At 50.2% G+C, this 26977-nt stretch overlaps 11 protein-coding genes across 11 annotated transcripts; 9 read left to right on the top strand and 2 right to left on the bottom strand.

Moving 5' to 3' along the window:
• Positions 1–9: 9 nt before the first annotated feature.
• Positions 10–1610, bottom strand: plyC (polysaccharide lyase family 1 protein). Its single transcript, XM_071034838.1, has 4 exons — positions 1210–1610; positions 802–1154; positions 497–754; positions 10–442 (listed from the first exon to the last, which is right to left on the bottom strand). The coding sequence occupies exons 1-4, from the start codon at positions 1569–1571 to the stop codon at positions 156–158; spliced, it is 1260 nt and encodes a 419-aa protein (XP_070888641.1). The 5' UTR covers positions 1572–1610; the 3' UTR covers positions 10–155.
• Positions 1611–3903: 2293 nt separating this feature from the next.
• On the bottom strand, positions 3904–5514 carry BJX67DRAFT_319048 (uncharacterized protein). Its single transcript, XM_071027293.1, has 2 exons — positions 5001–5514; positions 3904–4926 (listed from the first exon to the last, which is right to left on the bottom strand). Exons 1-2 carry the CDS (start codon positions 5318–5320, stop codon positions 4278–4280), a joined length of 969 nt encoding a protein of 322 aa, XP_070888640.1. The 5' UTR covers positions 5321–5514; the 3' UTR covers positions 3904–4277.
• Positions 5515–5533: 19 nt separating this feature from the next.
• Positions 5534–9361, top strand: BJX67DRAFT_346740 (bifunctional cytochrome P450/NADPH--P450 reductase). The gene is made up of 5 exons (XM_071028445.1): positions 5534–6001; positions 6051–6086; positions 6140–8212; positions 8273–8469; positions 8532–9361. The coding sequence occupies exons 1-5, from the start codon at positions 5753–5755 to the stop codon at positions 9229–9231; spliced, it is 3255 nt and encodes a 1084-aa protein (XP_070888639.1). The 5' UTR covers positions 5534–5752; the 3' UTR covers positions 9232–9361.
• An 875-nt stretch (positions 9362–10236) lies between these two features.
• On the top strand, positions 10237–11798 carry BJX67DRAFT_319003 (uncharacterized protein). The gene is made up of 2 exons (XM_071027292.1): positions 10237–10642; positions 10698–11798. Exons 1-2 carry the CDS (start codon positions 10301–10303, stop codon positions 11559–11561), a joined length of 1206 nt encoding a protein of 401 aa, XP_070888638.1. The 5' UTR covers positions 10237–10300; the 3' UTR covers positions 11562–11798.
• A 1311-nt stretch (positions 11799–13109) lies between these two features.
• On the top strand, positions 13110–14279 carry BJX67DRAFT_391713 (uncharacterized protein; the record flags this gene model as incomplete). The annotated part of the gene is made up of 2 exons (XM_071034837.1): positions 13110–13297; positions 13356–14279. The coding sequence occupies 2 exons, from the start codon at positions 13110–13112 to the stop codon at positions 14239–14241; spliced, it is 1074 nt and encodes a 357-aa protein (XP_070888637.1). The 3' UTR covers positions 14242–14279.
• Positions 14280–16173: 1894 nt separating this feature from the next.
• Positions 16174–16920, top strand: BJX67DRAFT_318987 (uncharacterized protein). The gene is made up of 2 exons (XM_071027291.1): positions 16174–16304; positions 16360–16920. Exons 1-2 carry the CDS (start codon positions 16294–16296, stop codon positions 16733–16735), a joined length of 387 nt encoding a protein of 128 aa, XP_070888636.1. The 5' UTR covers positions 16174–16293; the 3' UTR covers positions 16736–16920.
• A 184-nt stretch (positions 16921–17104) lies between these two features.
• Positions 17105–17943, top strand: BJX67DRAFT_378715 (NAD(P)-dependent oxidoreductase; the record flags this gene model as incomplete). The annotated part of the gene is made up of 2 exons (XM_071032394.1): positions 17105–17502; positions 17544–17943. 2 exons carry the CDS (start codon positions 17105–17107, stop codon positions 17941–17943), a joined length of 798 nt encoding a protein of 265 aa, XP_070888635.1.
• A 968-nt stretch (positions 17944–18911) lies between these two features.
• BJX67DRAFT_318881 (SDR family oxidoreductase) lies at positions 18912–20400 on the top strand. The gene is made up of 3 exons (XM_071027290.1): positions 18912–19647; positions 19747–20050; positions 20150–20400. The coding sequence occupies exons 1-3, from the start codon at positions 19410–19412 to the stop codon at positions 20325–20327; spliced, it is 720 nt and encodes a 239-aa protein (XP_070888634.1). The 5' UTR covers positions 18912–19409; the 3' UTR covers positions 20328–20400.
• Positions 20401–22792: 2392 nt separating this feature from the next.
• On the top strand, positions 22793–23505 carry BJX67DRAFT_346731 (uncharacterized protein). The gene is made up of 3 exons (XM_071028444.1): positions 22793–22877; positions 22947–23287; positions 23354–23505. The coding sequence occupies exons 1-3, from the start codon at positions 22863–22865 to the stop codon at positions 23442–23444; spliced, it is 447 nt and encodes a 148-aa protein (XP_070888633.1). The 5' UTR covers positions 22793–22862; the 3' UTR covers positions 23445–23505.
• Positions 23506–26285: 2780 nt separating this feature from the next.
• On the top strand, positions 26286–26766 carry BJX67DRAFT_318851 (uncharacterized protein). The gene has a single exon (XM_071027289.1). It carries the CDS (start codon positions 26377–26379, stop codon positions 26716–26718), a length of 342 nt encoding a protein of 113 aa, XP_070888632.1. The 5' UTR covers positions 26286–26376; the 3' UTR covers positions 26719–26766.
• BJX67DRAFT_378713 (uncharacterized protein) lies at positions 26744–26960 on the top strand (the record flags this gene model as incomplete). Its single annotated transcript, XM_071032393.1, has 1 exon — positions 26744–26960. A coding segment is annotated over one exon (217 nt), but the record flags the coding sequence as incomplete, so codon positions are not given.
• Between the last annotated feature and the right edge of the window lie 17 nt (positions 26961–26977).

Below are 26977 nucleotides of genomic sequence, written 5' to 3'. Positions count from 1 at the left end.
GCTAAGAAGTCGCGCGAAAGGTCATCCAGCATGGAATGGAAGAATAAAAACATGAAGAAGGGACGGGGTCATTGCCTTCGGTATGTACAGCCAGCGACTATGTACCCATAACTTCTTGAATGAGAACGGGATTGACTTGCTTCGCGTCCCACGACCTAGTAATCCGAAGGTACAAGCGAGTTAGCCCAAACCTCCAAGAATGTGTACCCAATACTATCCAATTCCAAAGAATCAGCTACATTGGGATCGGTCCCCAACTCTGCCTCCGCATCGTCGGGGATCCCGTCGCCGTCAGTATCCGTGGGAGGCGTGCCTCCGTCCAAATCACCGGGTCCACCCATGGACTCCTCATCTGAGATGAGCTCGCCGTCTGTGCCGTACGAAAGAACCTGGTCGATGAGCTGGGAGTCGACGCTATCTCGGACGAGAGATGCTCCAACATCTACGGTGCATTTGTTAGCAAGTCGTTCCAGCCCGGGTTTGGCGGGAGACGCACTCTCAGTGACATAGGTTACCACCTCATCCGGTGTCAATTGGCGCCCCACAGCAGGGTAATCGTATTTCTCTGCGACGATCTCCATGCCGCCGTAGCTATTAGAGGAAGCGCCAAGCTCTGAGCCGTTGAGGGTGCCGTCCTGGTCCGGGTCGTAGAAGTTGTTCTCGACGTAGCCGTGGAAGTTGGCGTTGCCTCGCGTGAAGGCTGTGACGCTGGTGGAGGGACCGCTAATGAAGTAGTTACCGATGATGTTGGCGTCTAAGATTCGTTAGTGGACTGGCAAAGGGATGTGATACGCGTCGTACGTGACTCTCCATCCGAATCGCCAGCAATGTATCCGCCGCCACCACCCCAGTTATAGACAAGGTTGTTTGTGAACTCGTTCACACCCTTTACCTTGGGATTGCGCGTCTTATTGTCGATGTATAGATTGCGGAAGAGCGAGACACCCCCGTCGGTCTGTATGAGTCCACCGCACGAGTGCGTCTCGAGCCCCTGTGCGATGATGGTATTCTGGACTGTGATGTTTTCCGCCGTGCCACTGATCGAGAAGGTCTCGTCGCGACCCCAAGAAACGGACACATGGTCGAAGATCATGTTGCCTCCTTCGGCAATGGTAATGCCGTCTTTCCCAGAGTCGCCGCCGCTACCCATTCGGCTGTTTTAGTTAGTCAAGCCTTTCCCTCTAAAGTGAATTGACGGCCGGGACATACATCCGAATATACCGCACAATCGCATCATCCGCATTCGAGAAGGACCAGCCATTCCCGTAAACAGTGATACCATCCCCAGGCGCCGTCTGGCCGAGGATCGTGACGCGCTTCGAGACAACAAGGCGCTCTTCGATGTTGATCACGCCTCCCACGGCGAAGACAACGATGCGGTCTGTCGCGGAAACGGCATCACGGAGCGACCCCTCGCCGGAGTCGTCCAGGTTAGTGACGACATAGACTTCTCCCTGACGGCCGCCAACCGCGTTGGCACCGAACCCTTCTGCGCCGGGGAAGGCAAGAAGGGCTGAAGATGACCCGACGAGGGCGAGAAGGGCGGCGAGAACGCGATGGCGGAGCTGCATGGTGTCAGATCAACTGAAACTTCTCAACAAGGCTTCGAGGAGAAGCGGCTTCATGCCTTTTATACCCCCCAACATGACCTGCCATTGGGGATGGTTCGACGGATTTGAGGAGAAATTCCTAGTCCGGGAACGCAGGCCGATTGCTGCAGAAACTTCAAACACGCAGAGGTTCGAAGACATCCAGGGATTGGTGAATCTCCAATATAATCCTAACTCAGCCCGTCGCATCCTCCAGTGAAGAATCAGTCTCGCCGACTCGTGTGAGGAGGTATGACGGCCAAACTTCTGAAACGTGGAGAGGATCGGCGCCTTGGATAGATTGATAGCTTGAGTTCCACCTATCGAACAACGGCGCAAGGAGGAATAATTCCGTTCTGCGGATCATTCAACCTGGAAGCTGGGGTTCACAGCCAGCGACTGGTCGATTTTACCCTGTCTGTGCGTCGAGATGCAGTGTCGGTGGAATATCAAGTAGAGAGCGATATGAACCACTGCTCCCCCAACCCTGGTAATGAGGAAACTGGCACTTTCCTGGGAGACATGTTGAGTTCTACCTACAGTCTCCTGAGCGCCAAAAAAAAAATTCTTACGAATAACTGGCGAGTAGGACAGAAGATTTCGGCTTCGCCGTCTCCATGTGTTCCCTTGCTTCGCAGACTCAGATGAGCGTTGCGAATACCATGGTTTCGAAGCTGACGGCACTTCACTTACAAACCAAGCACAAAGGATGACACAAAATTGTCAGTGATTCCTCCAAGGATCCTCCAATCTTTGGGATATCGTGGCTCTCTCCGCGGGGTTGTGCTTTGTCTCAGCGTCAAGACTTGGAAAAAGATCTTCTTTCCACTGACCGAATTGCATGGCTGAATCTCCAGCTATTGCCTGTGATGATTCCATTAAGATATTGCACCATCCCTCATCCTTAATATGCCCTACCAGGCCAGGAGGAACAGGGCCGAAGAATGCTATTAACTGACTCAAGATTTCCGGTTCAGGTTCGAGTCCTGCTTCCCTTAACTCGTTGAAGCCGGGATGTAAGGTTTCGATGCCAGTTATTACATAAAGGCACTGTAATATTAAGTAGCCGACCATTTTAACAGGGAATAGTTCAACTTACAAGAAGTCCATAAGAGAAAATATCCGAAGCTTTACTAATACCCCTATTTGGGCCTCTGGGCTGCACCACATGACGTTTCCTATTCTAGCGTTGAGGAGCTTTTCGCCTTCTCGTTCCAAAGCGCAGTCCAAATCTAATAATACAAGTCTCTGGACATCAAGATCACCCTCGTGTTCACTGCAATTAATCAGAATGTTGTCAGGTTTTATGTCTAAGCAAGAAGTTTATCAGTGAAGATTTGTCAAGGCAGTATTTAATTTATTGAACCCAACCTAAGTATATCCAGTTTTTAGCATGACGCCAATCCACTACTTGTCCGACTTCTCGTAGGATAACCTTTCTTGCTTTATGAGGAATGCTTAAATTGCTCTGCACCAATAAAAGCAAGTTATACTGGAAGTGTTCATAAACAAGGACATGCTCCTTCTCGTTGATATCGACACATGTGAGAAGCTGGCGGGTATCTTGAAGCTCGCTTTTAAGTGTTATGTATTGTTCGAATATTGACTGAGAAGCAGGCTTCAAAACAAAGTGTCGATTCTTGCAACTGGAATTCAATCACCGTCTTAGTCGAGAGACTGGAAGTACAAATATGGGTATGGAAGAGGGTGAGAACTCACTGCGCGAGGTAGATACTCAAGTCTGGTCTATTTGGATGAGCCTTAAGCACCTTATCCCGCACATAGACGCGACCTGAAGAGCCAGCAAGATTTAAAGACATCCTGATTCGGGTGCCTCTCAACCTGTGGATACGTGCAGAGAGAGGAAATAAGTGAAGCTTTTTCCTCCAAGGGTAGTTGTACCACCTTACAGATATTGTCAATGTGGCCAGCCGACAGCATTGGATGCGGGAATCTGAAGGAGGTCAAGGGTAACAGGAGTTGAGGCAGTTTATCTGCAGGGGAGCTCCCTGCCTCTTATCACCGCTGCCTCCCACCGTCGCCGCTGCTCTCCATTGTGCCTCTCCTCGCTATCGCTCCCCTCCATCGCTTTCATATTACCCGGTCAACATCATGACACAAAGGTATAAATTGAAATATCCGCTATGGAGATCATGACAATCGGGTTTACACTGAACAACTCACCTTACTCCCTTCAACTTGACTCTGTTTGCAAGACAATGCCAAACCAAGTTTTCAACAAGTTCGTTTATCAAGGACATCGTCAAAAATAGTAAAATCTTTTCTGTTGAGTATACGAATGAAACTTCACCTTGGAAGCGCATTGTACCAGCAAAGAGCGTTCAGGATGACTTCAGCCAGGCGGTAGAGAAGAGCGATGTACCTACTTATGCTACCCAGGCTATCTTGACAAGGGCGATGTGCCATTTTCACTTTTTTGTGGAATTCCTGACCGACGCTTTCAAATAGTGAAACAGAAAAGATGAGAACAACGATCACATTACAACTCTACCTTACGATATATCAGCAAGTGGCTGGCCACTCGTACTAGAGATAAGGCAGTCCTTCTTCACATATATTGTCATACAAGTGAAATTATCGTCAGGGTCTTCTGGGAACGGGAACGCCTCGTAGGCCTGCACCATCTCCTGAACACGAGGAGAGTTTGGATCGGTGCTGATGCACACATTAGTACTGAGAATGATGCGTAGAGTATACATACGTAATAAGCCTCGACTCGTCCTCTCGCACAGTGCACAAGAACATAATAGGCGGCCGCACCGTGTCTGCAATGATTTGCTTAACGCAGATATTAGGGGCACAGGAGAACACCAGCGAGCGATTGTCCATCTCCAGGAACCCGCCAGGGTCCTCAGCTACGGTGATGCCTGACCTCTCCAGCACAGATTGATCGGTGCTTGTGTATGCCGGATCCTGTGCGTAGCAAGCCACATTTTTGGCCCCAAGGTGGCCCACCTGTAAGGCCTCCTTCAACAGCAGAAGCAACACATGTTGAACTGCATGGCGCTTGAGCCGTGAAGGCCCTGGCCCCGTGAATTCTCCACAGGCCATGCCGATGACCTTGTGGATTTGAGTACGGAGCCTTAACGAAAGTACGGTCGACTTGATATCCCTCCACGCCTCGCTCCCCTTCCACTCCTCAAAAACACTATTGAAGAATTTCAGCCCGGCGTCCAAATCCCCCGGCGGTTCGGGCTCCGTGTCGACTCGAACCATGAAATGCGAGAGGCCTATGCTGCAATACGCTCGGGACAGGCTCCATTCGAGATCAGCCTTGAGTGACTCGATCGACGTGTACCGGATAGCAGGCGTTGTCCTTCGGGAGGGCCCCTATTTAGTTACGTCCATTGCAAGCGAGGCAAACAAGACATATGAGATCTCCATTCTCACATCATCCATTTCTCTTCTTTGTCTTGTGCACCATCGCTGTCATCCTCCGTGATGCGGGAATACAACGACCGAGTCTCCCCAGTTCGCACTGAATAATCATAGACCGACCCGTCAAAGGCCTGGACGAGGATCGTGTCGCCGCGAACGAGTGGCTTGCGAAGCTGGTCACGGACATGCTGGAGAACATCGCGGGGGAAGAGGAGGCGCCCCTCGGAATACCACTTGTCAATGTTTGCGGCGGCCTCGGCCGGGTCAGACGGCTTCCACTCATCGGCGTCTTTGCCGTTGAGGCGTGGACGCTCGATCCAATAGTGCGTCATCGCGGGTTGTTGGTGGAGGAGGCTCGGAGACGTGTTCAAAACACAAACAGGCGGTGTACAGCCCGATGATGTGTTATGCAAATGACTAATCCATGCTGACACAAATGAAAGCCACCCAAGTACAATCCAATCCCGTTTTCGCCTTGATTCTGCAAAGGGGGTCTATCATTGAATTTGATTATTTCGATAGAATTCATGTGAATAGAATGCCTGCTATAAATATCCTGAAGAGCCGAGGCTCTGCTCCAATGAGTTAGGGCTACGTCACCGTGCGGTCCCTGGGCCTCGGCATCCCACATTCTGGTTGGCTTCTGGAATGTTTTTGGCGAATGTTGTTCTCCACCATCTTCGGATATCTCCGGTGCATCCAGCTTTCAGTGTTGGGTCATGATGGATTGTCCTTCTGGACCTACTTAAGGAGACACTGCCCGGATGTTGTGTCCGCTCCTGCTAAAGATGACGGACATTCCAGAACCCAGTGGCCTGCCATTCGTCGGCAACATCGGCACCATCGACAAGGAATTCCCTCTGGGGTCCATGGTCGCGCTGGCCGATGAGCTGGGCGAGATCTACCGACTGCGTTTTCCCGGACGAACGGTCGTTGTCGTGTCGACGCACGCCCTGGTCGATGAAACATGCGATGAGAAGCGCTTTAAAAAGTCGGTCAACTCGGCGTTGGGGGTGAGCAGATCCATGTCTTGGACATTACAAAGGCTAACTGGGTTGCTAGCACGTTCGAGAAGGAGTCCATGATGGGCTGTTTACTGTACGTCATGTTGCTCCTTGTAATGATGCAACCAACAACTGACAGCATGATAGGCAAGAATGGGCGAGGTCAATTGGGAGATTGCCCATCGAGTCCTGATGCCTGCCTTTGGGCCTCTCTCCATCCGGGGCATGTTTGACGAGATGCACGACATCGCCAGCCAGCTGGCTCTGAAGTGGGCGAGATACGGCCCCGACGCTCTCATTATGGTCACGGATGACTTCACGCGACTGACACTGGATACGCTGGCCCTGTGCTCCATGGGATACCGATTTAACAGCTATTACTCGCCCGTCATGCATCCATTCATTGAGGCCATGGGCGACTTTCTGACAGAGGCTGGGGAGAAGTCGCGCCGTCCACCGTTGCCAGGCATCTTCTTTTACAACCGCGACCAGAAATTCCACGATGATATCGCTGTGCTCCGGAACACGGCTCTAGAGGTTCTCGAGGCACGCAAGGCCGGCAAAACCAGTCGCGATGATCTGCTTGCAGCTATGTTACGAGGTGTCGACTCGAAAACTGGGCTGAAGATGACCGACGAGAGCATCATGGATAATCTCATCACCTTCCTAATTGCAGGGCATGAAACCACATCTGGCCTTCTCTCCTTTGTGTTCTATCAACTACTCACCCACCCGGAAACGTACCGCAAGGCTCAGCAGGAGGTGGATGAGGTCGTCGGGCAGGGGATCATCGAAGTGTCGCACTTATCGAAGCTGCCTTACATTAGCAGTGTGCTCCGGGAGACTCTCAGGCTCAACGCGACAATTCCGCTGTTTACTGTCGAAGCATTCGAGGACACGCTTCTTGCGGGCAAGTACCCCGTCAAGGCTGGAGAGACCATTGTCAATCTACTCGCGAAGTCGCATCTGGATCCTGAGGTGTATGGGGACGACGCCCACGACTTCAAGCCGGAGCGCATGTCTGATGAGCTGTTTAATGCGCGGCAAAAACGGTTCCCCAGTTCATGGAAGCCCTTTGGCAACGGCATGCGAGCCTGCATTGGCCGCCCCTTTGCGTGGCAGGAGGCGCTCTTGGTGATGGCCATGCTTCTTCAAAACTTCGATTTCTCGCTGGATTCAGATTATCATCTCGCATACAAGCAGACACTGACCATCAAACCGAAGGACTTTTACATGAAGGCAAGATTGCGCCACGGCCTGACGCCGACGACCCTCGAGCGCCGACTGGCTGGCCTTGCGGCCGCGACGACACAGACCGAGGCACTCTCCTCCCAAGCTGGCGACATGACCTCGACCGGGGTCCCTTTGACCATACTCTACGGATCCAATAGTGGAACCTGTGAAACACTAGCACGGCGACTTGCTGCCGATGCGGCATCCAAGGGATTCCAAGTCACGCAGTTTGATGGCCTGGACAGTTGCCGGTCTGGCCTTCCCAAGGGCCAGCCTATCATTATTGTGACATCTTCGTATGAGGGAGAGCCTCCAGATAATGCAAAGCAGTTTGTTTCGTGGCTAGAAGGTCTTGAGCAGGATCAAGCACCGCTGAAGGACATTTGCTTTGCTCTCTTCGGTTGTGGCAACAAGGAATGGGCTCAGACGTTCCACCGCATCCCCAAGCTCATCGATACCACGCTGGAGAAACTAGGAGGCAGGCGTCTGACTGAGATCGGCCTGGCCGATGCATCCTCCGACGAGATGTTCTCTACATTCGAAAGCTGGGCTGACAATGCGCTGTGGCCTCAGCTTGCAAAGGAGTATGGAGGCGAGAGCCGGAAGTCTCCCACCATTCAGACAGCAGGCGTTGAGGTAACGGTCTCAAATTCTAGAACTCGGGCCTTGCGCCAGGACGTTGGCGACGCCATGGTCGTGGATACTCGGCTCCTTACCAGCGAGGAGGAACCAGAGCGGCGAAAGAAGCACCTGGAGATCCAGCTGCCAGAGGGGGTGACCTATGCAGCAGGCGACTACCTCGCTGTCCTGCCCATTAACCCTGCTGAGACGGTCCGCCGCGCAATGCGACATTTCAAGTTGTCCTGGGATGCGCAGATCAAGATCGCGGCCTCAGGGCCAACGACCGCGTTGCCCACCGATGGGCCCGTGGCAGCCAACGATATCCTGGGCACTTATGTCGAACTGTCCCAGCCTGCCACGCGGAAGGTATGCAGTAGTTTTCGTTTGCCGTTTACCTACGACTTTTTTTCTAACCAACGAATTTAGGACATACGAGTACTGGCCGATGCTTGCACGGACGCCGACGCAAAGACAACTCTAAGGAGATACGCCAGCGAGACGTACACAGAGGAGATCGTCACAAAAGGCATCTCAGTGCTGGACATTCTAGAGCGATATCCAGCAATCGATCTCCCTCTGGGAACCTTCCTCTTAATGCTGCCCTCTATGCGATTGCGACAATAGTCCGTGCCCCGTTCCTCTCTCCAGACACAATCTGACCTGAAAAACTAACCAGAACAAACAGTTCCATCTCCTCATCCCCATTATGGAACCCCAAACATGCCACAATTAGCATTTCCGTTCTTGACTCACCGTCGCGATCGCTAGAGGATGGCCCGCGCCACCTCGGCGTCGCAACCTCATACCTCGACTCCCTCCGCACGGGAGACATTCTCCAAGTGACGGTACGGAAATCCGCCGCGGGATTCAGCATGCCCAGAGAGCCCGAAAAGACGCCCATGATCTGCATCGCGGCCGGGACGGGCATTGCGCCGTTCCGGGGCTTTCTCCAGGAACGAGCGGCCCTTCGCCAACAGAACCGAGAACTAGCTCCCGCTCTTCTATTCTTTGGCTGTCGGGCGCCCGGACGGGATGATCTGTACCGCGATCAGTTGCGGGAGTGGCAGGAGCAGGGCGTGGTGGATGTGCGGTGGGCGTTTAGTCGGGCGGCGGACCGCAGCGAGGGATGTAGACATGTCAACGATCGCATCTGGCATGACCGGAAGGATGTAGTTGAGATGTGGAAGAACGGGGCCAAGGTCTTTGTTTGTGGATCTAGAGGGGTGGCTGATTCTGTCAAGGGCGCTATCCTGGCGATATTCCGGGAGGAAATGGCGAGACGGGAGAGTGCTGGCGAGGAGGGCAGCGGCCTCCAGGAAGACAGTGCTGAGAAGTGGATGGAGGCGCAGCGGAAAGTCCGATATGTGATGGATGTATTCGACTGATTGTATACTTTGGGCCATCTACATATACTTTATATTGCATTTCTAGGCAAATAGTCATCGTAGTCCCACGACATGCTGTACGATATGATGAGCGGCAAATCCAAAATCAAAAGAGTTGATCCTGTTCAAACAGCCTGAGGCCTTGGTTAAGACCGACGTGTTCTTGTGACGTTTGTGCTGCATAGTCTTCATGGATGTACCCAGTCCAATAGCTTGCCACCCTGCCCGCAGACCTGTACCAAGGTATACCTCGTCTGAACGAAGGCAATGACAGCTTCTGATTCGTCCTGCAGCGGACTCGGCCACTCGGTTAACCGACACCGTGATTGGCTTGCTGCATATCACCTGTGGCTGAGCAATAAACAGTTCCTTGACTGTGAAGAATCTGGGTCTGTGCTTGAGCAGCAGATCTGAACACACATCGCTGTTGAGCTCCCGCCTTTGCTCGCCGTTGCCGCGTTTGGGTCAGCTCCGTCCCGTCGCATGGTGCTGCTTCCTGCGACTGCCAGTTATATATCCGGCGACGGAGCGAGATAACATCACGGAGAAGGAGGGCTGCAAAGGCTCCGACCACTGCTACAATCAATGAATATTCTTGCAATTGCTCCGCCATCAAGAGTTAGACCTTTTCCGTGACTTTCCGCTGGGGTGGGTTGGGCGAGGGAATACATGAGCATCAGCTATCACGCGAGGCGCGATACAAAGCCATACGTGTGGTTCTTGATAGGTTTTTTGAAGATTGAACAAAGCGCCCGGCAGCTTCTTCTGCAAAAGGAGTTCCGAAGGGGTAAAGCTAAGCGATGGTTCGCCAAGTGAATTCCTCCGAGGATCTCAGCCACTGCGAATCTCGCGCTGTGACCCGATCCAAGAGCACCAAGGCGAGGCTCTGGAGGGATTATGATTGTTTCTTGGCAAGGCAACTTCTTGTCTTGGCTGGGCGGGTCCTTGCGAGGTATAAAATCGCTGAGCATTTTCAAAGGGATCAGAGACAAGACACTCTTCTCCACCACACAACGCACTCAGTACGCCCTATCGTTGGTTCTTGATATCCTCTCGTATACATCCCATCATGGCCGGCAAGATCAATATCGACAACGACATCTACAGGCTTGCTGCGCGTCCCTTCATCCTCGAACGCGAGGGAGACTACGACCAGGCAATCAAGGTCTACCAGAATGCCATTCAGATCCTGGATATGAGTATTGAGAAATTCAAGCGGATGAAGGTCCCCCGTCTGAATCGCAAGATGTTTGAGCGCCAGGTACAGATCCATCGCGACCGACTCGCCTACTTGCAGACACTTAAGCGCAAGGGGAGTTTCGACGGTATTATCCTGCCACCGACAGTCCTCGATGCCATCGAAGGTTTGGCTCGACATGATGGAGACAGCAGTCTATGGACCCTTTCGCAGGTGAGTCAGTAGTACTACTAAATGGGACTTGACTAATTGTATGCTCTGGTCAAAGATGAGGCAAGCCCTTCACCAGCATAGGCTTGCGACAATTAAGGATACAGCCCCAGGGGCTACAGAGACACCATCTCATTTGAAGCCGATTCTCGAGGCCGCAGATTCCACTCAAATCCCCTTGTTCACTCCATCCCTACCGGCGACCGCAGAGCCGTTGATCTACCGCATATCGCAAGATTCAGAATTCGTCGATCTGGGCGCCCGATCCTACTGGTATTTTGTCAAGGATTCCACTAATACCCACGTGCTTTATGCACTCCAGGCCGTTTGGAGTGACCAAACTCCCATTACAGAGGCTGTTCTGCGTCGACCAGGCGAGTTCCTCCCACAGGTTGGCGCGGTGAGAGTTCGAATCCGCAAAACGGCCGGTGGGAGCTTCCGGCTGGTCACTTCTACTGTCCCCGACATAGGGATGATCACTGAGATTCCTGATCGGGAAGAAAAGAGCAAAGACTGGTCTCCCCGACGTTTCCAGTATGGCGGCCGCAACTTTGTGTGGAAGAGCGGCCGGACAGATGGAAAAAGAAAGAGTGCTGACGGTGGCCTGTTCAAGTCATTCGCATGGGAGGCGCTGTATGAGACGAGACGGGTGTGGGCGAAGGAGGGGAGCCAGACCGGCAAGATGGAGGATGAGACCATCGGACCGTGTCTGTGCTGGGGAGAAAAGGGCGACCAGAACCGAGCAGCACACTCGATATTTATGAATCCTGGGCTGGACTTGCACTTCCGGGAGCATCTACTGGCGGCGCAGCTGGCAAGGTTTGTTCGCTGCAAGAATCCCCCGGCGAAGGACTCGAAGGGGGTAGAGGCAGTAGCGGCTGGAGATTCCATCTTGTCCATTCTTCAGATGGCCTCCTCTTGAACTTGATCCAAATAGCTGAGAGTTGTATAAGACAGGAAGGTACGAAGCAGTTGATGTAACCTTCTGCAGTGAACATTAATAGGATGACTTGGAGGAGATCAGGCATTGCTTATGTAGCAAAGGAGATGTTGGAGCGCAGAGCGGCACAAAAGGTGGTGGGCAACGTTTAAGAAGCGACGGCCGGTCGCACTCCTCGAGAGTCGAGTGCTCGATATCAAGCAGTAATGTTAGTAGTGGAAAGAGGTTTGCTATGAATCGGAGCATAGCATGACATTCGTCTGCGCTTCTAGGTATAACTTCTGTTATCATGCTCCCTCACCCCTTGCCAAGCACATAATCGTGGACGATCCTGGCGCGTTTTCCCGACGAGATGGTTGGGGCTGGCTCCGGCTACAGGAGGTCAGCGAATGCGGCGCAAAGGACAAAAGGAAGCTCTTACGGCGCTGCAGCCCGGAGCGGTGCTGAGAGCGGCACCGATCACACGGGGGTTCCCCGTCAGGACGAGGGAACAGCGCACCCGCGCATGACAGCAGTGGTGGCACACCTTCTCGAAAAGCAGCACCCGCTTCGGGGACCTGCCACGGCGGAGAGGGGGGAAGAGAAGACTGCTCCCAAGTGGGCGGCGGCGGAACGCGGACCTCAATGTTGGAAGGCATCTGCTGTATAGTTAGCATGCATACTGGAAGCGTGCGTGCTGTCAAAACAAAACAACGGTGCTGAGCAAACACCACGCTGCTGAAGCGTAGCAGCGAGCCACGACACTCGTTGATGCGTCAAATGAGGCAGACGCCACGCCAGAACACGCAGGAATGCACACAGCAAGGAAAACACAAGAAGTACCAGTCTATCGGAGTAGATCTCTCAAGGCGAACGGGGTCGCAACGGGCATTTGTGTCCTTTCGTGTTTCACATTGCTTGAAAGATGTTCGCCTTTTGCACCCCCAGGCGTACTGCTCTTGATTGTAGTGGCACCTTCGACTGTTAATAACTGAAAACTACCATCCATAACTGTATATTGCTCACATGGGGATTGTTCTTGATTCACCACAGCCGCACCGATGTGGGAGGATACGGAAACTGCTAATACTGGAGAGAACTCACTGTTGATGTGGTGGTGGTAATGTTTTGCGCTCAGTTGCTTATCAAGAGAAATTATTACGAAGGGCCACTTTCTTATAACGTCTCGCTGTAGATTGCAAGGGAAGCAACCTTGGGATGCGCTCCTTCCCCAGATATGCGGTTGACAGCGCAAATTCGCCAACTCCGGAAGGAGCAAGTCTACGTGCTACCCGACTAGGAAGCCGTACATACGCACCTGCAGTAGGTTGGCTCGGGGCATATACTAGTACAACTAGCGTAGGTATACATCAGCGTTGGAATGTTCCATGGAACAGAAATAAGAGGAAAGTTTCGTATAATCCTACTGGAATGACGCTCTTGTCAGATCACCAGCCCACATCATCCCCGTCTTCGATAGGAATGTGAACCTCATCACAGCAACTTCATTCTCATCCCAAAAGCTGGGTTAATCAAGTTCATTCTCGATCTATGGCTTCAGGTACGGCATATCGCTGGAAACACCCCGGAATATACGTCCTGAACTTGTACGACCTGAACGAGTACGAGGAACGTCGCAAGGGTCCATTGAAGCTCTATGAAGCCCCAGCTAGCGCAGCAGATGCCACAGTGATTCCAGTCTTGCACCAACTCCCCAATGAACTTGTCCAAGAAATACTGTTTGATCTTGACATGGTCAGCCTTGTTGCGTGAATTCAACAACAAGACACCTGGTAGAGTCATCCCCCCGTGGTTTCTTTTGCGAAAGCATGCCACCGACACATTGCGCATCATGGACGCGACAAAGTGTACGTCTTATTTCCCGATTCGCTGGCTGTTCAAGGAGTTCTGTCATCCAAGATGCCGAACATGCACCGACTTCGGGCTTTATCTCTACCTCCCAACTATCTCTCGCTGTTGTTTCAATTGCACGATTTCCCGAAGCGAGTATCGAGTTGCACCGACACCAGATGCGATGTGGCACTTTGGACTTTCGCGAAAACAACTGAAATCCATTCCGATAATCTACCCTCTACCAAGCAATCGGAAAGGGAAACGCATGGTTGACGTTTGGCAAGCGGAAAGGTTGGGAATAGGCATACATGGAAGTTTGCAGAAGATGAAACGACTTTTCCTGGCCCGTGTAGAGGAGCAACGGTCGAAGGAGGAAATGCGCGACCGGAAATGGGAAAAAGAAGGTTGCATAGGACGGGCACCTGCTCGCCGACTCATTACAATGAATTTGGTCGATGGAGTCACGCCGAGCAACTGGAGGCTGAAGGGAACTACCTCGTTTCCATATTGGAACCGCCAGACTGCGAAACTAGAGCCAGGGGTGTACTGTCGAGCTTGCACGTATGACCACGAGGAGATGCAGACTTCTTCTCCAGGGTATCCCTCGTGTTCCGAGAGCAGAAAGCCGTATTATAGGGCTTATTTGGAGTCTGACATGCCCGAACACTTCCTCCACTGTCCTGCGGTGAAGAAAAATTATAATTTCAAGAAGCGAGGATACATTTCCCCCTTAATCCTATTTTGCCGAAGGGGGACTGACTTTTACGTGGATGTAAGTGGTGCCGCGAAGACAAAAAGGTTGAAAAGGAAGATCAGGAAGACGAGATAATCTCGCTGGAGTAACAGGATTTTATGCGTACAACTCACCCCTACTTAGTATATGGGCCACCCGTAACAGACGAATCAAAAATCATCATGTTGGAGGACATGGGATTTCCACTTTTCGACAGCCTGGAAACTCCCGGAGCAAAAAGGATGTACAATATTCCTAACCAATCATTGTGGCCGGTCATGGTCTGCGCAACAAAAGAAGATAGGAGGCAGAGTGCCAGTCGAGAAAGGGTCGATTACGACTGCCAATGGTTCCGATGTGGACACGTTGGGTTGGAAATCCTGGGGGACAGTTCGTCGCACGTCACCTGAAGCTCAGACTTTCTGTATCTGTCAGTCTCTAGACATTTTGCATTACTTCAGATTACCTAGAGCTTTTTGTAAAGGAATAGCTCAGGTGTTGTAACACTCTTTGCAGCTCTGGGCCAAGAGAAGGTTTCATAAAACCTTTTGAAAAGGGAACATCGATTCGGGTACTAGTTTACAAGATTGAAATGAAACAATATTCAAGAAAAATGACCGCGCAAAGCAAATAAAAAATAACCCCTGGCCTCGGTTTCGGGACCTTCTGGATAAACAGTAAACACTTCGTCACGAGGGACATCATAATACTGGGGAAAGATATCCATGTCCTTATCTGGTACCCATGGTCGTCCACAGTCAAGTTGAAGTCGAAGATGAGAGCGTTGATCCGGCGTACATCGAGAAGCGTCAATATGGATTGGGCAACAGAACGTGCCTTCCGTATTTGTCTGATAATGGGGCCTGAAACATGACCGTGGTCGACCGTCGTCGTAGGAGAGGCCGGAATAACCCTTCAAAAACGAATTCCGAGCATGACCAGTTTATTCCTGCAAGCACCATGAGGCATGTCACTCTCTTGCAAATACACTACAGGTTCAACTAGGACGAAACTGAGTTGAATCCCTCTTCGAGTGCCCACATGGTGGCTTTGGAATGACAGGTGATGTCTGGAGGTCCTAATGCCGACATATTGTGTCTCTCACAGGACACGATGTCAAATAAATTTAGACGCAGAACAGCACAGACGACCGGAACGCACACGAGATTGAAGCATACCACGCAATTCGAACCAAGAGTCGAGGTGAGAACACGGCTTTAGGGTGTCGTAGGCCCTTTATGTGAGGGTGACGGACTGACGTCAGCGTAGAGAAAGCCCGAAGCCCCAAACTGCGATGTCTATCCCCGCACCCAGCCCTAACATACCACTGGTGGCTGTGCATTAGTAGTCAGAGATGTTCCGCGTAAAGGTCTTTCTAGGTTAGAAGCATCGCGTGTAATTACCTTCCATCATCCCGTCAACCTTCTAACACATTGTTCCATACTTAACAAAAGGTGTGGCGCTCACGTCTACGCCCGAAGATGCCACCAAAAACATCGAGCCCAGTGAAAAGTTTCAGAATTCCCCTTCGATAGTGGCAGTTGCAGTTGTTCGGATGATATGGAAAGATGTCCCATACAAAGTCTTTGCTGAAAACTAAATGAGAATATGACAAAATGACATGTCGAGTCCTGTGTCTTTCCCCGCAGTTTGGTGAGGCACCTACAATAAAATTTCACACGCTAATTCCTTGGCCGTGGGCCCAGAAAAGTGTTGCTCAGTGTGTATTGGTCACAGCGATTTCGAGAACGAGTGTGTCACATGCCGACCTCAGACACTTCGCATCTCGAGGACCTGACCTGACGGACGACTGCGGCACCGCCCCAAAAAGAAGCTGTTAAGGGCCAAACCTTCAACCTTAAATACTGTGAAGTCGTCGCTCTCTTTATGCTTTCAAGCTATTCGTGTTGTGTCTACCCAAGATCTCTGGCCGGCTAGGTCGACTTAAACCAGGTACATGGCTTTTCATTTGAGTCCCTGTCCTTTCGCATTTGCTGCAGCCTTAACTCCGCTCACAAGTTGTTACTGTGTCATGTATTAAGGACGACCGTCAGTGAATTCTAAACGACAACAATATCCCTCGAGGCAGTAGAACCATTACAATTCCCCGGAGGCATTTGCCTGAGGATCCGAAGTCAGAGTAGAGGAATGGATAGCAGGTATAGACAATACCCGGCGAAAACCCTGCAAAACCATGCTTATCTGTTGTCGTAGCCGTCACACCTATCTCGCAATGTTCATGTGGTATAGCCACATAGGGCTCACCTTTGGTGTTACTTTTTATGCGTACTTTGCTGCCTTCAGCCGCTTCACTAGTAGTCGCTCCAGTCCGCGCCTCTACACGTACCAACTCTCCAGCACTGGCGATAAGGCATCTTACCGCTTCGCCCCATTCCTCGAAATGACACTCGCTACTCTCATAGTTTTCCAGAAGACCCGGACGGTTGCACTATTTTTTTACGGCGTCTTTCATGGCTTAGGCATCATATTGCGTCTCAGGAAGATCAACGACGTGGGAACAGACATTGCTTTTCAGTCTATTATCGGCGTGGCGTACTGGAGCTGCTCGGTCCTCGAAAGTACTTATTAGAGTACAACCTCTATTCCGGGGCGGAAGCGGGTGTTCTTCCGTCCCCTGGGCAGGTCGCAGAGCCGGGAGGCACCCAATGCCAACTTCGGTGGAGAATGTCCCTGAACGGTCCTAACGAATGCTTTCCCAGATCCGACATTAAACGGACCGGGGAACAAATCATCACACGGTCTTATCGACGCGAAACTGGCAAACACTTACTGGAACTGAATAATAGTAAATACACCGAAGAGCCGAAGACTGAAAATTTTCAGAGTTTGGAGAAAAGATGGAGTTTTGTTTGCGAAGTGTTGGGCTGGTTGGCTGATTTGGGATGGCTTTGCCTTCAGGGTTTGCTCCTTCCCTCCCTTGTGTGTTAAGAAGCGCAGTATGCGGGTCCTGGTCTTAGGTTCCACCGGGAATCTCGGGTCTCGCGTTCTATCTGCTCCGTTGGCGAGAGGGCATTCTGTTGTCGCGTTTGCGCGCGAGCCTTCAAAGCTCCCGCCCAGCATTATGCCTAAGCTCACGGCTATCGAGAGCGGAGATGCGAGGAAAGCTACGGACATCAAAGCAGCCGCCGGCAAGCATCAATGTGATGCCATTGTGAATACAGCTGGGCTTGCCGCCATGGCCCCGTGGGGGAAGAGTGATTTACCTGCTATCGTGGACGCAGTCATTTGCGCAGCATTGGAGATAGGCGAGGAGCGCCGTGGCCCTTTACGAGTGTGGTTTCTTGGTGGACTCGGCTTTCTAGACCTCCCTGACACCAAATACCAGCTAGTGGAGTAGTAAGTGACATTGGGGCTTTTTTCGTTCTCTCATGAATTAGCATGTTTTGTAAGGTGCTAACATATGAAACCAAATCTGGTCTTGGTGTTTACCCAGCACATAACCAAAACTGGTCCAAGCTTAAGGCTTTGCCTCCCTCGAGCATTGAGTGGTCGATACTTTGTCCCAGTATAATGCGTCCATTGAGCAAAACGACTTATCCCCTCGCAAACCAAGCTTCTGCCAAAAATATCTCTGCTACTGCTAAAGTCCCCCCTGAGTGGTCGCGCAAGTTCCCGTGTACACCACTAGTTGGAGGTTACTTGAATATTTTGAGCCAAGTATCGGCATACAACACATCGCTCGAGGATAATGCCGATTTTATTGCCCAAGATCTTTTGGAAGGAAAAGGCAGCCCGTGGATCTATCAGAAAGTTGGTGTCAAAGAGAAGCGGAAATGAACTTGGAAAACGCCCACAATGCGAATTAGACGTGGAAACCTCTGTTCTGTCTCTTGCCACCCGAAATTACAAGCGTTTTAATCGAAGCAAATTACTCCATTGATGTAGCTGCTTCTCCAATGATTTCCAGTCTGTGAAACTTTTCGAGACTTCTCTGAACCCGGTCGTTCACTGGTACAGTAATTGTAGACCCTGAGATGCATTCTCTATTATTAATTCCCTTACTTTTCTGAGGGCATATGGTTTATTTGGATTTGGTAGTCCACCTCTGTCGCTGCGTCTCCACCAAGGCCCACCAATCACCGCTGGTGTCTCCAAAGAATTGAGCGACGTCATTGTAGAGGACCTGTGCCTGCCTCTGGGAACTGTGCCTAGGGTTCCAGGAGCAACAAAGCTCCCAGGACCAACTGATACATTCCTGGTGGACTATGAGACCCATGGTAAAGTAAGATGAAGCTCCTGGCATCATTTGTGTTCCTAGGAACCATTATGATGTTCCCCCGAGCAGTCCATACTAGATCCCAAGGACTATTACCATGGTTTCTTGGGGACCAGAAGCTCACAGGAAGAGATTATGTTGCTCTCAGGGACGAGAACTCAATTTCTGGCGTCTTCGAGCGCATTCCCGCGCTACGTCAAATTCTATGACGTCCTTTTCTTTAATTAAGACTCTCGAGCCTAGAACACAGTCGTAAATGCTACTCTTTCCTCTCTTCCCTCTCTCACACTTCTCCCACCCTTCTCCCTTGGGATATTGAACGCCATTGATCGACAGAGCGCGAATGTCTGGCCAGAGGGGCCTTCTGGAGGCTTGTGTTACGTCATTTTGCGGTCTCAAGATCCAGCCAATGTGGGCTCGATCAATGCCACATGGTTGCTAATTTGGGATCAAGGGACACTTCAGGTACATGATTGGTTGATATCTGTCGATTACCCCATCAGGGTGGCTTGGCTCGTTGATCAGTCAGCTCGAAAAATCCAGTGCAAATATTCCTTTTTTTTTTTTGCGGGAGGAGAGGTGGTTGCATGTCCTTGACCTCATCGACTCTATATCAGTGAATATTTTTTTAACAGGTCTATCCATGATGTCAGTATGTCCAGCAATGTGGATTCCAGACGAGAAATTGATGCTGAGAAATCACTTTACGAGTCAGCCTCCACAACCTGGATTCCGACATGGATCGACTGATTGATAAGCTATCGGAGCTCGGTGTTCTTTCAGGTCCGGTCTCGTGTGCGGCCTGAGCAACATTAATCAGCATACTGATGACATCGGGAATGAGGTTCCTGTATAACATCTCGAGGAAGTTGCTTCCCTGGATCAAACATAGTGACAGTCTCGCGTCATGTCCATTCACACTTGCCAGTCACAGGTACCTCTCTGTTCTACAGCCAGAAGATAATTATTTACAACCGCACTGCATTACTTACAAAGCAGACCAACTGGCCACAACGCAAGCATTATCATGACACAGCCAGTTGCATTCATCCTCGGCGGTGGCCCCCGCATCGGCCTTGCGGTCGCGACCAAGTTCGTTGCACAAGGCTGGAGCGTTGCCCTAGGGCGGCGCAACCTCGGCGCTTCGGTGGAGCTCAAAGGCGTAATGCCCGTGACGGTGGACGTATCTAGCACGCAGTCCGTTGAGACGGCATTTGCGGAGGTCGAGGCCAAACTAGGGTTTCCGACCTTGGTCGTATATAACGGTAAGCCCTTACTCCCTCTTCATTTGCGAGGCTATGACCTAGCCAAGGAAATGAACACGAGATTGAGGCGGTGGCTAATGGTATGAGCAATTTGTATAGCGGCGAGCCTCACGTTCCCACCTAATCAGGGCGATCCGTTTAGCGTTTCGCCTGAGGCATTTGCGCAGGACACGAGCATTAATGTAACAGGTGGTTACGCCGCCCTACACGCCGCCACGCGTGGGTGGGAGAAGCTCCGCGAGTCCGATTCGGTAGAATATAACCGCCGGGGCGTGTTCATCGCGACCGGAAACGTGACGCCGTTTTACCCTAACCCGTTTGCGACTTCGCTAGGCTCGGGGAAGGCGGGGATGGTCCACCTTATAGAGCTGGGAGAGCAAGAGTATAAAACGGCTGGCTATAGGTAAATCCCTTCCCCCCTCTTTAACATGTGAGAAACATGTCTAGGAGGGTAGTTGTACCTGTTGCAATATGGATTTATAGCTGATTCCAGTTTGGCTAGATTCTATTTCGTGTCGCAAGTTCTGGAAGACGGTGGCCCAGTGCCATACGATGCTGTCGATGGCAATGCACACGGAGAGGCTTATTGGGAGATTGTGCAGGGTACGGTTGGCAAGGTGACCTGGGATGTACGATTTGCGGTTGGCAATGATGGGAGTATTTCTTATCAGAAGGGTTGATGGTTATTGCTTAAGGAGGAGATCATGCAGATCTGTTAACGTACTAGAATGCTCACTACATGCGGGTGTGGGCCGAGGGAAGAGGGAGTGAACGATATGCTGCTTTTACAGTGCACTTCGAGTTGTATCTACTATCACTGCACATCCTAATAATGAAGACCGTAATTATGGGACAAAAGACCTTGACGCGTATCTGAGCAGCAGTCGATTTGGGGGTTATTCGGGGTTTGACGCCCTCCCAGTTTTACAAAGAAAGTTATAAGCCAGCTCACCAAGGGCTGCCAGCTTACTATCCATAACGCGGCGATGTTGGCTAAAGAAGATTGTGATTTACGGCCGCCAATGAGGTCCAAAAACAAAAGTACCATCAGTCGACCAAACGGATACTACATACAGAGGGACTATCAATTCAGGAGGCCAGGGACCTCATAAACCGACCAAACCAGGCCGTTTGAAGTTTCGAATGGCACACCTGCAGTACAGGTTCCGCCAGCTTCAACACCGAATTCCTCAATGGGCGCCACCTTGGTGCACTGATTCCGAATAGGGCATAGGATAACGCAGTGCCAGAATATATAGCTATTTAGGATTTTAGTTTAATGGCGCGGTGATTCTAGTATATGCAAATCAAAATGCAGAGTTGTAAATGGGTGGCTGCTCGCTTGTGGATTAAGTCGACAAATCTCATGAGCAAATAGAATATAGTCCGCGACATCCGCCAAACATAGCCGCTGATTCTTGAGCGTCGTGCTCTTGTATGGACCCTTTGCTCCTTCCGGGAAAATTTTGAGAAGACCGTCTCGTCAGTATTCGATGCAAACAATTCAGAAAGCATGGAAAAGGATGTTTCCATTCAGGATCCAGCTGAAATGGGCAATTATCATAAGCATTTCATTGACCCTGTAACCTGCCATCAAGCGAGGATTATTGTCAGCTCACACAGGTCTCAAGGTACTATTTAGCCACAAAATCTTGGGCGTAATCTATTGAAGTAAACGGGAATGCCTACTTATTTGGTGAGTGATACATAGACGAGGTTTTCGAGAGCGAGCTTAATTTAAAAAAGGTGGGATGGAACAGAGCTTCAAATTACATGCAGAATCGTTGGAATATACGTCTGAAAGTATACGCCCTCAGAAGTGTCTGTTACCAAAAGCCCTTTCAATGTGTCACAGAAACGGACTGAAAAGAGGATTGGAAGCAGCGACCCGAAAAATTATATACATTTTCCTCCAAAGGTCAAAGGGAAAGACCTTACAGGAAGGGACTTCAATTTTGTCGGAGGTCAAGAAAGTTGTTGACGTCGGAGACGATCAGAAGTGAGTTGTGTTCAATGCCATCAGGCACAACAGTCCACTGATCAGACCAGCGCAAGGCAAGGTGAGGACCCAGCCTCCAATGATGAAAACCAACTGTCTCCAGTTGACAGCGCCCAGATCATAGTTCAACAGGGCAACACCCATCGAAGCACCAGTCAGACACTGTGTGGTCGAGACAGGCAGACCAAAGTGCGAGGCAAGCAGCGCGGTGATAGTGGCACCCAGCTCAGCAGAGAAACCACGAGTGGGAGACATCTGGGTGATCTTGTTGCCCTGGCGCACGCGCAATACTCTATGTCTGCCGATCTGAGTGGATACCTTGTCTTCTCGATAACTTTACGATCGCACTGCTGGCGTATGTACGGAAGGTTAAACGGGGAGGACGGTCAATAATTCGGCCAGACCGAAACTAAGCAAAGTGCTCTCAAGAGTCGTGCCTTCACGTCCATCTAGCTTAGCAAAGTGAGTCCAGCTTCACTTCATCACTGCATTTGTTTGTGATGGCTAGAGAAGTAGTTGACTGGATCTCCAAGGGTCGAAGATTGGGATCAAAACCTCGCTGGCCTGCGCGAGAGAGTATATCTCGGGTCGTACTCTTCGGGATCGTCAATAAAGAAGATACCTCAGCGGTTGTTTCACCCATCGAAGTAGGGTAAGCACAGAGGCACGAGGAGCGATATCGGTCGGCATCTTAGGAGGGCGTACGGAGTTGTAACTGCAGAAGCAATGAGCAGGTCAAAACAGCGCTAGTATTATAGTAGGATCCACACGAACGAGAACTTTTGAGATGGACCTGCGGATGGAGTGCCTGCAACTCTGTCACTCGGTTGCCCTCGTGTTGAGTGATTATCCCCTCTGATCAAAGAAATGATGCCGGTGATCAGTCTTTCGATAGATCTTGGCTCTTGGCGACCCGTTGCCATAAATAATCAACTCTTGAGTTCCTAGTGTGCACACTTATTGCATTTTTAACGTCTTCGTTCTATTTCCTCATACCACAAACATGGCTGAAGTGGGAAAAGAGACAGATCAAAGAACCCACGGGGGAAAGGGAAAGGTCACACTCGTACTCTTCGAGATACTGCTCTTTCCCATCATGTTCATCATCGCCTTCCCAATTATGATCAAAATGGGGGACCGCTACCGTGGGGAGCTTACAAGTCATCCAGAAGTTCTCCAGCCTCCGTACAACCCGTACATATGGAGCAGTGCGATTATGCCAATTATCGCTGTGCGTTCTGTTCCCGTGTCCCTTTTGTAACCACCCGTATACCTATAGTTACTGATGATGATTTGTCAGGGAAGCCTAGGTCTTGCCTGGACTGTGCTCATGTACATTCCTCAGATCATGATGATGGAAAGCAGAACCTGGTGGGGAATTGTAATGATTTCCCGGGTCTGTATTGTTGGGATCCTAATCGCAGCATTCTCCCTCACAGCTCAGTATCTTCCGCTGCCTCTAGGATCCTGCGCGAATGACTACGAGTGGCGACCCGGAAACAATATTCCCTCCAATACTCCAACCCTATTTGAGGTACTACCTATTAAGTCATCGGAACATGGTGCAAGCGGTAAGTTTTCCTTCTATTCGACTAGTTGCAGTCGTGTAGTCGAACTGTGGAAGTATGAGTTGGCTTTAGCGTGAGTTCCCTACTGGACGCTCCCTTACTTTTTAAGCCCTCTCTAACAGTTTCGTTTCTATTTTAGGATTCTCATTCTATTGTCTACTTGTTCTACCGGAATTCTGTTTGCTCGCTTGCACACTATGCCAAGACGGTATCTATTCAAGAACTCATAGTCCTTTCAAATCGGGGTTTCCATAATTTAGTTTAGCGTGCCGGTTGCCCGCTCAGCTCGAGCAGAACGGTCCTCAATTTGTTCACGAGCTCTATCAGCATGTTTATAAATCAACCAAGGTTAGAGTGCACACTCTTGCTCTGTAATAGTAGGAGTAAATATTATGCCTACCAGCTTCGATCTCGCAAGAAAATAACAGGGAACCCTCCACCAGAATTGATGAACCACAGCCCACAACTCAAACTCTGCCATTTCTTTAGAATACATCTTCTGCCTTCTAAGACGCAGTTGCATTCTACTAGTTCTCGAGTGTCATTTGACCTTTTAAGAGATATTCCTTCTCTTTCTGGCGATAACAAAGGAATTGACCACCATGGGAAGATATCATGCCAAAATGCGCAGAATGCTGACTCCCTCTCTAAGAATGAGCAGTGCGGGGCAGGCTCAACCGCAGGATCCATGTTCAGTCACTTTTCAGTAATGATGGATGCATTAATGGCTGCCGCATGCCAGTTCACATCATTTAAAATAGCTTCACGTTGTCTAATAATGGTAATAACTTACAGGTAGCTAGCGGTAGCTAAGACATGGTACCTCCAGCAACCAACGGCCTTGCAGTTCTATCCTGATCTAATATGGCGGACTAAACCCAGTCGCAATCAACCCAGCTAATGACCTGCCAGCATTTGGATTGTCTGCGGCCAATACTTGACCATCCAATTCATGTAGATTGCGATTAGTGGTAGATAGAGTTCCGTGTTTAGCTCTTCTGCAGTCCAGAATACCCCACTGGTCAGAACTAAGGCATAGATAGGTCGGAGGCCTTGTGTGGAGGTAGTGGTAGATATCAGATTGAAAGGTTGAGGAGTTTGCGGAACTTGGTGGAGTTGCAGGGTCTGAGATGTTTGAGGAGACAGGAGAACAGGTCAGGTGCGGTTGTTGCTGTCCTTATTCGGGTATCGTGGGCTGTTCGGCGAGTGATTCGAAGTTCATAAGTTAGTTGATGGTTCCTCGGGTGGAATGGAAGCTAGGCTGTTCCGGAGGAGCCCGTGGGGACGATGGTGATGTGGTCCTTGAATGTGTGCTCGGGTGTTTCAAAGAAGGGTTCTAAGTCACGACAGATGATTTATCACATACAGTCGGCCAAGTGAAGTTTCCGCGTCTCTTCGGTGGGAATTGTGGGAATTTGCTGGCGTGTGGACAAGGGCTTAGTCTATCCGAAGGCAAAAACAGCACGCTGGTCCGCCAAAGCCTGGGACAAGCTTGCAATGTCGGCATTTCTGGGCCAATTGGGCAGGTTAGACGCCATCGAGCACTGGGCTATGAAACAGGAGAGCTTTAGCAGCGATGGTAGAGTACGCGATCGGGATCTGGTGGAGAGATTTATCATTATGTTGTGGGATTGTTCGATCGGGTGGAGCAGGGGGGTTGGCGGATTGGAGGAGTGAAGGAGGACGCCGGAGGGCGGACGGAGGCTTCGGCTGCTTCTCCATATATCTCTTGGTGTAGTGACGGAGTGGATGCTTGGGGAAAGAGAAATTCACCAAATAGAGGGCAAAACATTCTGCTTCTACCTTTACTTCGACACGAACGCAACTAAATATGCTGAGGAGATGGAATAATAGACAGTTTACGGGAGTAAGTTAGGGCACACCAGAATAGAGGGCCAGAATAGAAAGTAAGGAACAGATGGGAAGAAAGGATAACTCATGAATAGAAGAGAGCAAGGGACAGTGATCATGATAGCCAGCCCGGGCCAAGGTTATGCCAACGGGACAAACCTCCTGTACGTTTGCTGGGTGGTGTACGTCATGAGATGTGCCTGAGTTCGTAACCTGATGACACTTTCCTCATTGACCCTACCACAGCCAAACACTCGCCACTACTGGCACAACTTGCGTGCCATGGTGGGGTTCAAGATAGGGAACTGTTACAACTACTGCCTCCCTTCAAATACTGCCCCCACTATGACCAAACTGAACAGGGCTCTCAGTTATATTACCCTAAATAGGCTTATATGAATACAATACAGTAACATACAGCTTCTCAGCTTTTAGCGCGTTTGGTAACGTAATTCCCGACTGAACCGCCCGATCAAGCCGCCCACCTCTGTATCCCATATTAAATGGCCATTTTTAAAGAGTCAAATATCTCAGCAACCACATGATTTAAAGGGATAAAATAAATGTAATTAGGTAATATATGCCATAAAACTAATCAAACATCTTTTTTATACCCCCTACCCTTTATATTATCCTAAATATATTTAGATAATCAAAATTACCAGAAATACGCGTGGAATTTATATTACCCTTAAATATATAAGGCTAGGTAAGTTACAACTCCTATATAGCTATATATTATATACTGCTAAGCTTTATATATAAGTTATAATTCCTCTAGAAGCTTGGTGTTGAGATATTTGACTCCTAAATATGGCCATTTAATACGGAATACCGAGGTGGGCAGCTCGGTCTGGTGGGCGGTTCGGTCGGGATTTAAGTTAAGCAATCATAGGGATGAAAGCAGAAGAAGAATCTGAGCTGCTAACGAAGGTCTATCTAGCAATATTTATACCTGCTAGGAGACCTCTGACAGACCTTCATGATACCCATATTGGAAAAGAGCGATTGAATGCCCAGGTGAGTGAAGCGAAATGAAGGAACAATTAAAGCGATCCAATTAGGAAGTGGTGGAGCAATAAGGTAATACTGGCGAATCCTCCTTTCAAGTTGGAAGATTAAATTCATCCATCACCAATTTTGTTGATGGTTGGCAAGCTTTGACTGGTACTTGATACAGGCGGCGTTGGAACATTCCTATTGCCCTGGTACTGCCTGCCAGTACTTATTCATGCCTTTTTACTGCCTTTGTGCACCACATTCCTTTATTTGTCAGGGAGATGCGAGCCTCGTGAAATGTGAATACTCCTGATGAACTGCTCCTGCTGTCTCTTTGTTTTTGATCCAAGCTGCCTGCTACCCCAGGGGAAGCAATCTTCTAACGCCAGTTTCTACTCAATTATATTCCTCCTGCTTTTTTGCCAGACTCCTCAGCCTGTAATTGTCCAGGCCTCGATGGAACCATGGTCGGAGCAACCATATCTCGGCATGGAGTGGAATGATCGACTACTGTTGGATCACCATTCGGACAAGCGGGAGCCGTTCGTCATGACTGTACGTACGCCTTTAAAAGCAGCACCACAGTTCCCCAACATGGTAGGCACTTCCATATTTCTCTACCGTCTCTGGAACAGATCGACAAGCAACGCATAGCTTGGAAATCTCACGCTCATTAACCATGACTCCACGCATCAGCGAAACAGTGAAGCAAGACCACGGCGAGATCCAAGCGTGCTACGACCGCATCGTCAACTCCACAAACCAGGACGAGCAGGTCCGATTCCAGAACCTCTTCGTCTGGGAACTCGCGCGCCATTCTGTCGGCGAGGAGATCGTCGTTTATCCCGCATTCGAGAAGCACGTTGAGGGCGGCAAGGCGATGGCGGAGAAGGACCGTGCAGAGCATCAGAAG

This window comes from Aspergillus lucknowensis (genome assembly GCF_044049455.1).
Source record: "Aspergillus lucknowensis strain CBS 449.75 chromosome Unknown BJX67scaffold_8, whole genome shotgun sequence".
In the NCBI taxonomy this organism is placed as follows: Eukaryota; Fungi; Ascomycota; class Eurotiomycetes; order Eurotiales; family Aspergillaceae; genus Aspergillus; species Aspergillus lucknowensis.
Note: the sequence above shows the minus strand (reverse complement) of the source record. Positions and strands in the feature narration are given on the sequence as shown.

Bases quoted from the DNA above. Each gene is read 5' to 3' on its own strand.
- BJX67DRAFT_319048 (XM_071027293.1), bottom strand. From the start codon at position 5,320: ATGACGCACTATTGGATCGAGCGTCCACGCCTCAACGGCAAAGACGCC. The intron at 4,927-5,000 runs GTGAGAATGGAG...GCCCTCCCGAAG, and splicing joins AAAGAAGAGAAATGGATGAT to GACAACGCCTGCTATCCGGT.
- BJX67DRAFT_346731 (XM_071028444.1), top strand. The intron at 23,288-23,353 runs GTGAGTTCCCTA...TTTCTATTTTAG, and splicing joins AAGTATGAGTTGGCTTTAGC to GATTCTCATTCTATTGTCTA.
- plyC (XM_071034838.1), bottom strand. From the start codon at position 1,571: ATGCAGCTCCGCCATCGCGTTCTCGCCGCCCTTCTCGCCCTCGTCGGG. The intron at 1,155-1,209 runs GTATGTCCCGGC...TAACTAAAACAG, and splicing joins ATTGTGCGGTATATTCGGAT to CCGAATGGGTAGCGGCGGCG. The intron at 443-496 runs GTGCGTCTCCCG...AATGCACCGTAG, and splicing joins GGTAACCTATGTCACTGAGA to ATGTTGGAGCATCTCTCGTC.
- BJX67DRAFT_319003 (XM_071027292.1), top strand. From the start codon at position 10,301: ATGGCCGGCAAGATCAATATCGACAACGACATCTACAGGCTTGCTGCG. The intron at 10,643-10,697 runs GTGAGTCAGTAG...CTCTGGTCAAAG, and splicing joins GTCTATGGACCCTTTCGCAG to ATGAGGCAAGCCCTTCACCA.
- BJX67DRAFT_318881 (XM_071027290.1), top strand. From the start codon at position 19,410: ATGACACAGCCAGTTGCATTCATCCTCGGCGGTGGCCCCCGCATCGGC. The intron at 19,648-19,746 runs GTAAGCCCTTAC...CAATTTGTATAG, and splicing joins GACCTTGGTCGTATATAACG to CGGCGAGCCTCACGTTCCCA. The intron at 20,051-20,149 runs GTAAATCCCTTC...CAGTTTGGCTAG, and splicing joins TATAAAACGGCTGGCTATAG to ATTCTATTTCGTGTCGCAAG.
- BJX67DRAFT_318851 (XM_071027289.1), top strand. From the start codon at position 26,377: ATGAACTGCTCCTGCTGTCTCTTTGTTTTTGATCCAAGCTGCCTGCTA.
- BJX67DRAFT_346740 (XM_071028445.1), top strand. From the start codon at position 5,753: ATGTTGTGTCCGCTCCTGCTAAAGATGACGGACATTCCAGAACCCAGT. The intron at 6,002-6,050 runs GTGAGCAGATCC...CTGGGTTGCTAG, and splicing joins CGGTCAACTCGGCGTTGGGG to CACGTTCGAGAAGGAGTCCA. The intron at 8,470-8,531 runs GTCCGTGCCCCG...CAGAACAAACAG, and splicing joins TCTATGCGATTGCGACAATA to TTCCATCTCCTCATCCCCAT.